The 13,540-nt window shown below is 34.4% G+C and overlaps 2 protein-coding genes across 2 annotated transcripts; both read right to left on the reverse strand.

Annotated features, from left to right (window-relative positions):
* Positions 1-436: 436 nt before the first annotated feature.
* On the reverse strand, positions 437-3,838 carry LOC114193338 (U2 small nuclear ribonucleoprotein B'' 2-like). Its single transcript, XM_028083089.1, has 5 exons — positions 3,680-3,838; positions 2,647-2,819; positions 2,169-2,262; positions 1,250-1,332; positions 437-1,022 (listed from the first exon to the last, which is right to left on the reverse strand). The coding sequence occupies exons 1-5, from the start codon at positions 3,750-3,752 to the stop codon at positions 747-749; spliced, it is 699 nt and encodes a 232-aa protein (XP_027938890.1). The 5' UTR covers positions 3,753-3,838; the 3' UTR covers positions 437-746.
* Positions 3,839-12,249: 8,411 nt separating this feature from the next.
* On the reverse strand, positions 12,250-13,540 carry LOC114195092. Its single transcript, XM_028085488.1, has 2 exons — positions 13,456-13,540; positions 12,250-13,018 (listed from the first exon to the last, which is right to left on the reverse strand). Exons 1-2 carry the CDS (start codon positions 13,538-13,540, stop codon positions 12,456-12,458), a joined length of 648 nt encoding a protein of 215 aa, XP_027941289.1. The 3' UTR covers positions 12,250-12,455.

Below are 13,540 nucleotides of genomic sequence, written 5' to 3' on the forward strand. Positions count from 1 at the left end.
AGAAGACTAATTTAATAATACAGATCTGCAAAAACAATGTTATAGTATTTGAAAAAATAATTTTGTAACAAGCACCTTAACTTCTAATACTTTGAAAGAATTATTCCACAAAAATATGACAAGTACTTTCAAAAACCATCTAGAATGTTTTGTTTTCTTGATCGAAATTTGGTCAACTATTGGTAAAAATGACCTGGACGACTAAAAAATAATAACATTTTATATTGTGTCATCTTCGGTTTTCTTCACATACGCACTCTAGATTTCTTCATTTACAATAAATAAGGATTACACTAACCTAGTCTCTGATATAAACCATGAGAAATACTAACAACAAAGTAAATAACACACCCTAGTAGTAATTTCTAAAAATCTAAACCAGTAATAATAGTATCACAAGTTCAGAAAACTTTATCATGGCTCTTCATTGCTCTTATTTCTGTTTCGAAAGCTTGTTACCACATCATTAGTTTATTTATTTATTTATTTCCTCTCTTGACTCTTCAATTAAAACTATATAGTTGAAGAACCTATTACAATGTTCAAGTGGACATGTTTGAGAGATAAAATTAAAATTAAACCACATAAAATCAATAAACATTATAACAGCACTATCTCAACCTTTCGACAAATGTGGTTGAATTCTTACTCTGCCTTGCTGGTTTGACTTCCTGTAATCTTACAATGTCTGCAATTAGTTTCTGGAAGATCTACAAAAATACAGACTACAGAAAACTGACAAGCTACTACTTCTTAGCAAAGGTTATATTCATGGGATTCAGTGGAGTGATTTTGAAGCCGTTAAGAGCCTGCATGGCCATGGATGATTGCACCTCATCTTCAAAATCAACAAATGCAATTCCTGGCTTGGCTTCAATCAAGCGCACTTCCTTAAAACCTGGGTATTGTTCGAAGAGCATTTCAAGCATCCTACCAGTAGTTTCATGAGGCAAATTCTCTATGAATAAAATATTATTAGGAGCAGCTGCTTCTTGGGCACTGGGTCCTTGACGGAATGATGCCTGCAGATAATAGTAGATATTCTATGTTAGTCCAATAAACATTACCATCATATCCACCGACCTACAGTTAAACCAAAACCAAAAACTATCACAATAATCATTGTTGTTTAATTTGCTAGTTTCAATCATGCTTACAAAACTATCAGACATGAAGATTGATCTGATGAACCAAATATGAAAGAGGAGAGAGAGAAAATCAGACACCATAAATGATTATAGAAACTTACAGTTGGACCACCATTACTAGCACTATGTGTGCCATTAGCCGCACCAGATTGTTGTGCTTCCTCAGCACGCCGCTTTCTTTCAGCTGAACAGGCAAAACTATGTGAGTCTAAATTAAACAGTCAGAAATTACTACAAACCCAACAAATGAACTAATATTAATTCGTAACAACAAGATCAGAAAGAAGGATCACAAAAACAATTTCCAAAGGGTGAATTTCGATATTTTTCTCTTAAAATGTTAAACATGGAATTTAAATGGAAATGAAGATTTATTTACACTTCAAATCTAGATGCAGGAATTGAAGGATGACTTTTTGTTTTTTTCGAAAATTTGGAGGGGGAATAGGTGGGTTGATTTACTAATCTTTCACACGCATAGGAGTCCATGTATATGGGAAAAAAAAATTAACGTCACAAACGCTATATAAACACTACAAGCTCACTAACAACGTTACAACAGAAAATTTCTATCATTTTATTTTGGGCCCAAGAAATCTGAGATTGGTAAAGGTTTGCTAAAGTTCCTAGGTAAAGGAAACGAAACTAACTTAAAAAGTACATCAGGTGCATTCAGGAATGACCACAACAAACGACCATTGGGTTCAATCACAGTATGATCTCCATCATATATTCACACACTTTCACCTATTTAACATTTTTCAGTTTTAAATTCTCCATATAGAATTGTCATGTTATGATAGAATTAAATAACACTAATTATTTCTTCCTTTTAGCTGCATTGCGGATTCCTCCCATTAATTTCTAAGTACTAGTGTTTGCAATGCTACAATCTCATTATATATGATCCTTTGTCCTGTTCAAACTTAAAAAGAGGGAAAGATAATAACGGTACATGTATGCATTAGTTCTACAATTCAAAAAATGACGAAGGAAACAATAAATGACAGTTATGCCCACCTTTCTCCTCTTGTTTCTTCTTCTTTTCCCTTGGAACATAACTACCCTCTTCTTTTGCAATACAATCAGACTTAGTTTTTGCATATTGAATTCTCTGCATCGAATTATTGGCAAAAAAAGCTTTTAGACATATGTTGTAGATATATGACGCATTAACCAAAATCAAAATACCAAGCAGCTTCATGGGAAACTGCTGGGGGGGAGGGACATGAGACCTCATTCATATTTTGTGTCATTCTTGATGATGAAAATAGTTTCAACAGGACACTAGAAATTTGGATCAAAGAAATTTTAAACAATTTTAAATAATAATACCCAGATGGAAGTATAGTTGGGCCAAAACATAAATCCATAATAGAAGAGAAAAACAGTGAAATAACTTGCACAAGCAACAAGAAATGGTTTCAACAGTTGGGTACAAGATATATCATATTTATGACAGAACTGTAAGCAAACTAACAAACCACAACTTGATTACCATAGGTTTTTCATAAAATGGAAAGTTTTGCATTTGTCTCACAGCATTGCTGGCTGCAGTGACTTCACTGAAACAAACCCATGCCTGTCCTCGAAGCCTGGGAGTCTTTAGAGCAACAACATCCAAAATCCTTCCATATTGAGAGAACAAGCAATACAGTGATCTCTTCAACTCTGCCACATTGAATAGAACAGCATATAACATTAAATTCGGCTACAGGGTCAATATCAAATTCAAAATGAATCTATTTTTCTAAAACCTAAAGTCATATCAACAAGATCAGTAAAATAACATATCAAATTACAACATCTAAGATGCAAAATCATTGGCAAGCATAACAAAATGTCACCACATATATCTTGGTTAATAAAAAAACCCATATTGCTCAATTGAAACACGCCCCTTCACCATAAGCAATAAAATTTCAGCCAAAAGAGATACAAATTGCTCCTCCTAAGCCAAGTCCACAATCACTCCAATTCGTGAAAAAAAAAAATTGTCACATATCAACATCAAATTAGTTTTTTGAAACCCCTAGAGTCACAAACGAAATCACCAAAAGAATAAATCCAATTAATTTTGAACCGTCACAGGGTGAACATGAAAATTCAAAGTTAATTAATTGTTCTTAAACCCTAAAAGCCGTATCAACATCTCCAATTACAGCATTTGAGATGTAAAATCATGGGCAACCATAATAAAATGCCACTACATGTATCTCCAGCTTATTAAGCTCCACATGGTCTAATTGAAACATGCCCACATCATTAAATTCCTCATTATCAACAAAATTTTAACAAAAAGTGATACAAGAATCACAGCTCCTAAGCCAAATCCAGTTACTCTAATTCAGCGGATCAAAACAAACTTAAAGACTATCATCCTGCCCCAAATTACATCCCAATTCACTTAAAACTTTACCGACAGAAGTTGCAACATAACAGAGTTAAAATATTACAGTGAGAAAATGGTTGCTAATTAAGCAGACAGTAAAAAAAAAAAACATGTGAAGAAGGGTGTGAAAAGATGTTACCGTCTTTCTTGACCTTCTCATTGAGATTCTTGATGTAAATGGTCTGGTTTGGAGGTATGTCCCCTGATAACATTCTCTCTCTCTCTCCTCCTTCTGATGGAGATGAATGAACACAGTGTAGCGGTGGTGCCCTAACCAAGCATAGACGAAGATCAGAAACAAAACGTTGTTTTTTATGGGCTTTTTAAAAGAAATTCAAATTTATGAGTGGGCTTGGCCCATCTTTCATTATAATGGGTTTGCTAGTTACCATCGTAACAGGTTTTTAAACTGTGATTTTTTTCTTTTTGCACCTCATTGCTAGTATTTGCACCTTTACACTATTGGTTAAAAAAAACTAGGCTTAATTCCTCATAACATACTCGGTTTGGTTACAAATATTTAAAATGGTACCCACTTTTAAGTTTGTCTTAATTTCGTACCCAAATTTGTAATGTGCATCAATAATGTAATATCCTCTGTTAAGTTTTCGCAAACGCCGTTAAGTATCTTGCCACGTGTTAACCTCTGATTTTTTTAATTTTTTTTTATTTTGAATTTTATTTAAAAAAAAATTGTCACGTTTCAAATATTTGATGTGACATGTGACATTGTTAGTGACACGTGGCAAGCTACCGCCACGTGGCAATATATACCAAGTGTCATTGTCTTGATTTCAATTTAGTACTCACACGTGTCTATTTGTTTCAATTTAGTATACATATATGTTTATTTGTTTCAATTTAGTACCTGCTTTATTTGTTTCAATTTTGTTCAAATATATCTTTTTTTTAAATCGAGAAATATTGTATCTCCCTTAAGACAAAATTTATTATTTATATAAATATTATATTGATATTTGTTACTAAAAATGACTTATAAAATTAAGTATTGAAATTTATATTAAAGTTAAAATGGTAAAAGTCTGTTATTCATGACTTTTACTGTTAACTTTAATATAAATTTCAATACTTAATTTTATAAGTCATTTTTAATAACAAATATAAATATAACATTTATATAAATAATAAATTTTGTTTTAAAAGAGACAAAATATTTCTCTATTTTAAAAAAAAATATTCGGACAAAATTGAAACAAATAGAGCGGGTACTAAATTGAAACAAATAAACGTTACTAAATTGAAACAAATAGACATATGTGGATACTAAATTGAGATCAAAACTTGGTACATTGGCACGTGACGGTACCTTGTCATGTGTCACTGACAATGTCACGTATCACATCAAGGATTTGACACATGACAATTTAAAAAAAAATTAAAAAATATAAATTAAAAAATCAGAGACTAACACGTGACAAGATACTTAACGACGTTTGCGAAAACTTAACCGATAGTACTACATTGATGCACATTATGAATTTGATACTAAATTAAGACAAACTTAAAAGTGGATACTATTTCGAAATTTTAAAACCAAATTGAGTACATTTTGAGTAATTAAACCAAATAACTAATATGCCTTGTTTTAAAAAAGCAAAGAGCCATTATCGTCACCGTGTCTTCTTTTTTCTATGCTGTACATTTGACTGCATTCTTATTCTCCACTCTTTGAAAGAAAAAGGAAAAAAAAGAAGAGAGAGAAAAATGTTGGACTTAGTAGAAAATTTGTTCCGAGAAACATATCATATAGTGAAAAGCTTGTGTTAGCAATCCTATTCCACAAAACATCTCTAAAGTTTTCGAAAGTTTATTCTAAAAAACATCACATATATTCCAAAACCATGTTCTGCAAAGTTGGATTCATGTTATAAAAGATTTGTTCTGAAAAATTTATTCAAGAAATCATGTTTTGTTATGGAAAGTTTGGTTTCGAAGATTTTCATTACAGTTAGTCTGAAAGTCACCATTGAAATATAACATAAAATAATCTCTTAAAAATTATGAGAGTGTAGATAGTGATTATGGGTGCAGGAAGTAAAACCTTAATTTATTTATGACATGATAATTTATACATAAACATTAGTTTTTGTTAATTTAACATAAAAAAAAATATTGAATTCAACGTTGCATGAGTGAAATAAGTATAAATGATGAAAAAAACATAAATATTTAATATAATTATGTACTCGAGACTTAAACTTAAAACCATTAATTAATTTGTTATATTTTTTTTCATAAAATAGTAGAATAAATTTGTATTAATTAATCTATAGATTTAATTAAATTTTAAGTCTTTATAAATTTGAATATTTTTAATTGATTTTTTATTAAATATTTTTGACATATTAAAAAATTTAATATTTTTTAATTGAATTTTTATTTTTTTATTTTTCTATTAAAGAAATAATATAACTGTTATTTTGTTCGTCTTATGCTAAAAAAGTGTAAAATTTTATAATTAATATACAATTATATTAAAATTAATGTAAAATAACATGTAATCCTTTTTTTTTTAAACATTTTCCATAACAATCTCAAATTCATTGTCTAAATCTCCAAAAATTGTAAAGTCCACTTTATATTTTAAAGTTTTGGGCTCAGTTTAAAATTCAAGAGGTCCAACCAGCCATTATCTCCTTTCAGAAAATCTCTTCAATCTTCCCATTCAGCTTTTCACTCATTTTTTCCCTTATTCACTCCAAAATAGCTCACCTTTCTTGTTTTCCTTGAAACAGAAGCGGAGGTAGGACCTTGTGAGATCCTCCTTCGAGTTAACCGAATGCTCTCAATGTAAGTCGAACTCAACCTCCCATTTATTTTCCTTTTCTTTTTTAGTTCGGCAGTTCTAGCCTGATTCAGATTGTGGTCATGGACCTCATTAGTTCTCCCTTGTTCTTGTTTATCAGTTCCTTAAGTTGTAATCGTGTTGTGGTACTCTTCTGTTGGGACTTGTTTTTGTTGGGTTAGCATCTGTCAAGTTAAGGGAAGCTAGAATTTATAAGTTTTCGGAATGATTTTTTTTAACCCTTGTATGTGTTTTCTATTGCTGGATTGATGTTTGCATTGAATTGTATATTTTTCTGCTCTAGTTTTTGGCTTTGCATGTTTGAGCGCAGGTGAGGATCTATTGTTCCCGCCTAAGTGAGGAGTTTTTTGCCCAAATGAGAAGCTCTCGCCTAAACGAGAATAGTAGAAACTCATTCATGCTCTCTGTCTCGAGTTGTCGCCTGAGCGAGGACCTTTCGTCTGAGCGAGAGTAATCTCGCCTAAGCGAGATGAGTTAGCTTAAGCAAGAACTCGTAAATGTTAATGCTAGGAGTTAATGAAATCTTTTACAAAAATCAACTACTATTATCAATTAATCCCAAAGGTTCGTTATGTTATTATTAAATTAAACGATGGTATTTAATTTGTCAAATACATCATTATTGTATACTCTTTTCTATGTATGGCTCAACCCAATCTTTATTTTTCCAATTTGATCTTATTTTTGAATTTTGAAATCGAAAGATCTAATCTAAATAATAATAATGTATTCTTAATCTTGATAGTGATATATGTTGTCTATGTAAATCCTAGATGTAAAAATAGGCAGCTTTCTCCCCGAAAAATAAAAAAAGAGGTCAAAAAATAGGGATTTGCAATCTTGCTCAAGCAAGAGTCTTTGACTTGAGCGAGAGCTCTTTAGGTTGAGCAAGATTGACAACAAAATCATTTTAATTACTTGATTATTCCATGATTGATTGATTTACCCCTTAAAGCATGAAGTATGATGTCATGTATGTTGTATGTGATGTAATGTGTCTGGAAATTGGTGTGCTTGGTATGTGATGATAATGGATGTTCTGAGCAAATGTCTTTGTCTTATTTTTTTCTAATGCAGGTTGAAAGTGAAACCCAAATTCTAATATTCTCTGTTTCTTTGTCTTACTAGAGGAAGACTTTACATCTCAAAGAGTGAAGAACCAAATAATCTCTTTATGGATCTTAACCTTCCAATTGATTGATTTTGTTGTGAAGAAGATGAACGTTTTCTTTTTTGGTAAAATTGTTTTTAGGTAAAATTGGTTCAGTGGATGGTGTTTGGGAGGTTGAATGTGAGAAAGACGGGCCTACTTTTGGAGTTTGTGAATGATGAAGATGATTGTTTGATGGCTGATGTTGTAGGACGATCTATTTTCTTTGCAGGTGAATGGTTGTGTGTGATGTAAGAACCGGGAAAATTAAATAGTTATTTAATTAATTATTTAATTAGGACGGGTAGCGATAACATTTAAAACAATAAATGTGATGGATTATGACGTGGAAAAATACTAGCTCAAGTGGTTGAGAGTACTTTTATTATGTGTGAGGACTTGGGTTCGAGTCCTACGTGTGTCACTTGGATGTTATTAAATTATGCGTTTTTATGTAATTATATATTGAATGCTTGGCGTCATGATAAACTCTTAGAATTGTAGGAGTTATCATGAAATCTGGATTGGTTGAATTGGTATGTGCATGAGTGTGGGTTCAAAACCTTGGTGAGAACTAAATAATGTCTTTTTGTCAAATTTTCCTTGTGAATGAATGTGGAAAGGTAGAAACCTATCAGCCGAGGGGGAGGTAACCTAAGGGCTGGAAAACTAAGGGATTAATTAAACACTTGGTGAGCTTTAATATCATTTTTTTAATTAAAATTCGGGTAAGCCACTAAAAGAGCAATTAAGGGAGAGTTATAGGGAGAGAGAAGGTTAAAAGAGGAGAAAATAGCATTGGGGGGTTCGTGTTAGTCATAAGAAAAGGTTTTCCAGAGGGAGGTTTTGGTGAAGGGATAAGCATATCAACCCGAATTTAGCAAGGAATCCAGGTAAGGGGAGTTGCTCTATGTGTTTTCTTTTAGTTATATCAATTACATTGTGCCTCATGATCGAAATTGCATGTAATCTGTCAGTTTGTGCACTGTTTCATCGAAGTTTCTGGGTTTTTCCCAGAAACCGCCTGGCGGTTCAATCCCTACTGCCAGGCGGCACATCAGTGATGAGTTTTTGTTCTTGTTTTGGTTTGAACCGCCTGGCGGCGATGAATCCCTGCCAGGCGGCGCGACTCCGTTCGCGTTCTTTGTTGATGTTTGTTGCTAATCGTGTAAGTGCGTATGTGTTTTCTGTGATTGGTGTGAGTGGGTTCTATTGGATACCTTTCTGGACCGAAATGGATCATCAAATTGCGAAATGGTAAGGGTTGAGGGATGATCATGTGTGAATTGATTCGGGTTGCACATGAGGGTGAATGTAGAGCCGCTTTTATGAAACAAATTGAGAGTAGCAAGTTAGTAGGTAATATAGGTATGGTTGCTTCTTGGTGACTGAAATTGGTAGGGATGGAAATTGGAAAATGGACGGAGTACATGATAGGAATGGAGGATCCTGTGATTCCGCAGAACACTGGTGTACCGCCTGGCGGCGCGCTGCTTGCCGCCAGGCGATGATGGGTGCGGGTACGTCCTTTGTGTGCTTAAAAGAGAGAGAAGAGGGTGGAAGTGAGTAGAACTGGGATGAGTCATGAGTTAGACAAATATTGATAAAGCTGTAAGATAGAAATAGCATGGAGTATAGGATTAAGGAAATAGGATTAAGTGTGAAGGCATGAGCGTGATATGGTAAGATTGTAAGGAGTGTAGTTTGAAATAGTAAGAACAAGAATTTTGGTGACCAGTCTCAGAATTGAATGAACACACTTGTTGGGGTCGCAACTGGAATAAGAGATAGTTGGATTAAGATTTGAGGTAATACCTATGATTTGTGTAGAATGAGTTATGAATTCACTGAGCAGGGAGTGTGGTACGGTGATAAAGCAATTTAAGTAGAGAATGTGGTATGGGAAAATATACTATGTGGCTTTTATTAGGAGATAAGAGAGCTTACGATATAATGTGGAAGAAATTTGGGGCATTGTAGGTGTGATAGGGAGTTTGAAATGGGAGTTATAGGTACTGTAATCAGTCAAGAGGTTGACTAAGAAATCCAGAATGAGAGTGGGGTTAACCAAGATTGTCTTGCTACCTTAGAGAGATTAGGGTAGTGTGGGATAAATGGAAAGAGAGACAAAAACATGACTGGTATGGTACTGTCACAGCGCCTGGCGGCTGGACTGGGTGCGCCAGGCGGTCGAAGACCCAAAGGGGGAGTCTGCAGAGGCTGGCGCCTGGCGGTGAGATCAGATCCGCTAGGCGAACGCGAGACAACGAGCTTCTGTTGGAGGCCATAGCGCCTGGCGGTGGGACGTAAACCGCCAGGCGGCCTGAACCTGTTTCGTCAGGCGGCACTGGTTGACGCGCCAGGCGCTTGCGTGGCAGGTTATGAGCTGTGTGTGTCGTTTTTAACTGATAATGATGCTTTGCTTGGATCGGGAGATGCTGTGCCATGAACGGGTAGGTTCATGGATGGTGGTTAACATGTGATGGTATGAGCGGGGAGGTTCATATCTAGTTACTCTTACGTGGGGATACGAGCGAGGTAGGTTCGTATGTTCCGTGCTCACGTTGAGAGATGCCACGTGCGGGGAGGTACGGGGCTGGTGGATCACATGTGTTGGACTACGAGCGGGGAGGTTCGTAGAGCAGGACTACGAGCGGGGAGGTTCGTAGAGGCAGGACCACGAGCGGGCAGGTTCGTGTGAGCATCATGTTCCCGAGTCCAAGGCTAACCAATTGTATGATTTGAAGACTGTTAAGTCTTGGGGTTAGGGTCATGGCCAAGAATTTTATATAATGAATAGGACGGGTATATGATTCATCTCGTTTTGTTTATGCTTGTTATTTTATTTTTCTCAGCTCACCCTTTCTGTTTGTGTTTGGCGATGATCGTGTAATTCGTTACACGGGAGCAGATGTTGATACAGGTGGTGCTGAGGATGTTCAGATGGTGGAGTGAGGGCTAGCATGGGATTAGAGCTAGGGTTTTACTCATATGTATTTTACGTTTTAAACGCAAATTTTGGGAACTTGTAACATTTTATGAATTCAGTTATGAGTTATGAGTTTTGGCGCGCTATTTTAAAAAAAAAATTTGAAATTCTCCTGCGTTAGGGTTTTTATAAAGATGGCTATTAATATAATTGTTTCTTTTATTATTTATTTTTAAGTAATATTCCCTAGGGATGTTACATGTGATATAGTCTTGCTAGATGAATGGTGTTGAGTGGTAGTAGAGGAATTTTGTATTTTATTTTTAATTTTTCTGGGATATAGGACTTGTTGTCTGTAAATACAATGCACGCTTAATTATTTTGTAATTTTGTTGAATGAATTTTATGATTACTTGTTTCTTAATCTTTTCTTTTATTACTTTTACCTTATTTTTTATGTTGTAAATGTAAATTATGTGATGAAAATGAGAATTGGAGAATATTTAAAGCATTCACAACAATAAAAAATAATTAATAAAATATTAAAAATTTAAATTCAAATTCGAAGTAAAAAATAAATAATTATTGATATTTTTATCACATTTGTGACCGAATTAATGACCAAATTAGTTTAAAATCATAGATTTTATTTGTCGTTAGCAACAAAAAAAAGGTCGTTAAATTTTTAATACTAGCCACCGAATTAGCTACGAAATTTTTGGTGAGTAAATTGGTATCTAAAAGTTAAACGCAACCGATCCTTTTAGCGACCAATTAGTGACTATAATTTCGGTGACTATTTAACGACCAAATATATATTCGGTTGCTAAGTGGTTTGCGACCAGGATTTTCGTCACTAGTTCTGTTTAGTATCTATTTCGGTCGTTAAACGATTTGCGACTGATTTTTGGTCATTTAGCGACTAAAATGGATGGTCCCTAAAACACATTTATTTATTTTTTTGTGGTGATTATAAAATAAAAATTTTGGACTTTGAATATAATCATTTTATTATAATTAAGGGTAAATTTAATAAAAATTAATTAAATAATATTATACAATGATTTACTATTTTATTTATTTATTTTCAGGCTTCACATTAAATAGTACACAACCATCTTTTTTCTATTTTTTAGTTTTACAAATAGTTAATAAAATAGTATATTGGAAGTGAAACTATAAAATTTGATGCAGACACCAAAATAGATTATCAAACTTTTTTGATTATGCAATACCTCATTTTCTGGATTCCCATCTCAGTGAAAATGTACACATGGATAAGAAAGAGAAAAAGATGAAGTCAAGAATCTCAAATATTTCAAATCTTGGTGACAGTCCTCACTAAGTTTTGACTTCTCTTGAATTTGTTGACAATTCTATGTACAGCCAAATCAGCTTCAAAATATCAGCAACAACACCACAATCAGCATTTACCATCTGTTGTTAATTTATTTATTAGAAGGAGAAAGGTTAAGGGTAGTTTATAAGCAATACTGTACAACATATTTCTTGTTAGTTACATTTATATGTTCTGACATGCCAGTGCAAGAACCAAAATTGCAACCAGTTTCATAATTAACATTATTCGTGACAGTTCTAATGATTCTTCTTCTTTTCTCTTCTTATAAGTGTTCCAAAATATATAATAACATGTCGTTATCTCTCTTCGTAGGTATTGGAAATGAAAAAGGTAATTAGGAAAAGTTGCTCAAATAAAGAAACAATGTTCTTATATAATAGGATTTTGATATATTATTTTTTGACTCAATAGTTAAATGTAATTGAAGACACTAGAGAGAGCCATGAAACTAGAACATGATACGTAGCACATATTTATTTATCCAGACACATCGTTTCAACGTACCTAAATAAACACACAATAACAAAAGATGGCACAACCAACAGCAAGAAGATTCTTTCATTCAACCTAAGACACACAACACTGAACTGACAGATAAATATAGTGAATTTCAGAAACAACCAACGAAGCCTTTTGGAACTTCAGTTCACTAGATGGCGAGAATGAGTCCTGGAACAGACTCATCGGAAAGCTTGCTCTGCCAAACGCTTTGACACATGGCAGAAGCAACAACATCGTCGGAGCCATGGAAGCCGAGCCTGGTGACGGTGACGGAGGTGTTGACGTACTCCCTAATCTCCGTGATGACGCCGTCAGCGGTGGTGGTCCACGCGTGCACCCACCACACCAAGTTGGTCTCGTCGAACCCTTCAGCGATGGTCACTGATCCGAAGCCAACGATGAGGTCAGGAACCAGCACAGGCTTTGTATAAGTGGTGGTGGTGGCGGTGAGATGAGGAACGAGGTGGTGGCGGTGGGAGGGTGGGCCGTGGAACCACCACTCCAGGTCTGGGGCTAGAAGACGGTGCATTGTGTTGGTGTCCTCTGAGGTCATGGCTTTGTATAAGTCTGTTATGGTTCTCTTGTTGCGATCTTCTTGATCGTGTAGCCATGGTTTATGTGAACTCGAGTTTGCCAGCTCCGGAATATTGAGAGTATGTAAAATGATTGCTTTAGTATGAATGGGAGTGGAAGACGATGGTGGTGAATGTTCTTATATAGGCCTCTCCATTACATCATACCATGTTTTAGAGTTTTAATAATTAGGGTTAGTGCTATAAGAAAACAATCCATCAATAACACTATTTTATCAATAGACCTGCATCACAAAGTATAACCTTGTATTTGGATGAACATTTTAACCACTTAGAAATTAAAATGCATTGTATTTGAATTACTTACGATTAAAATCTCTTCAATTTCTAAATAACTTGTTTGGATAAAAAAATTAAAATACCTTACATTTCAATTTCTTGTTTGGATAAAACAATTGAATTTCTTGTGAGATAAAATTTCATTTTAACAATATTTATTTTAGGCTTAATTATGTTTTGAATTCATGATAAATTTGGAAATGGGCTCGACGACCCAGATGGATCAGGCTAACCCAACTACTCAATTGAGCTGGTTCCACCTGACGACCAACGTACCTAACCGGCAAGGAAACCTAAACGGGCTAGGTCGGCCTGACGATCCAAAAAGGTCATACCAACTTGACGACCCATACAGACCCAT

Source organism: Vigna unguiculata, chromosome 8 (assembly GCF_004118075.2).
Source record: "Vigna unguiculata cultivar IT97K-499-35 chromosome 8, ASM411807v1, whole genome shotgun sequence".
Classification (NCBI taxonomy): Eukaryota; Viridiplantae; Streptophyta; class Magnoliopsida; order Fabales; family Fabaceae; genus Vigna; species Vigna unguiculata.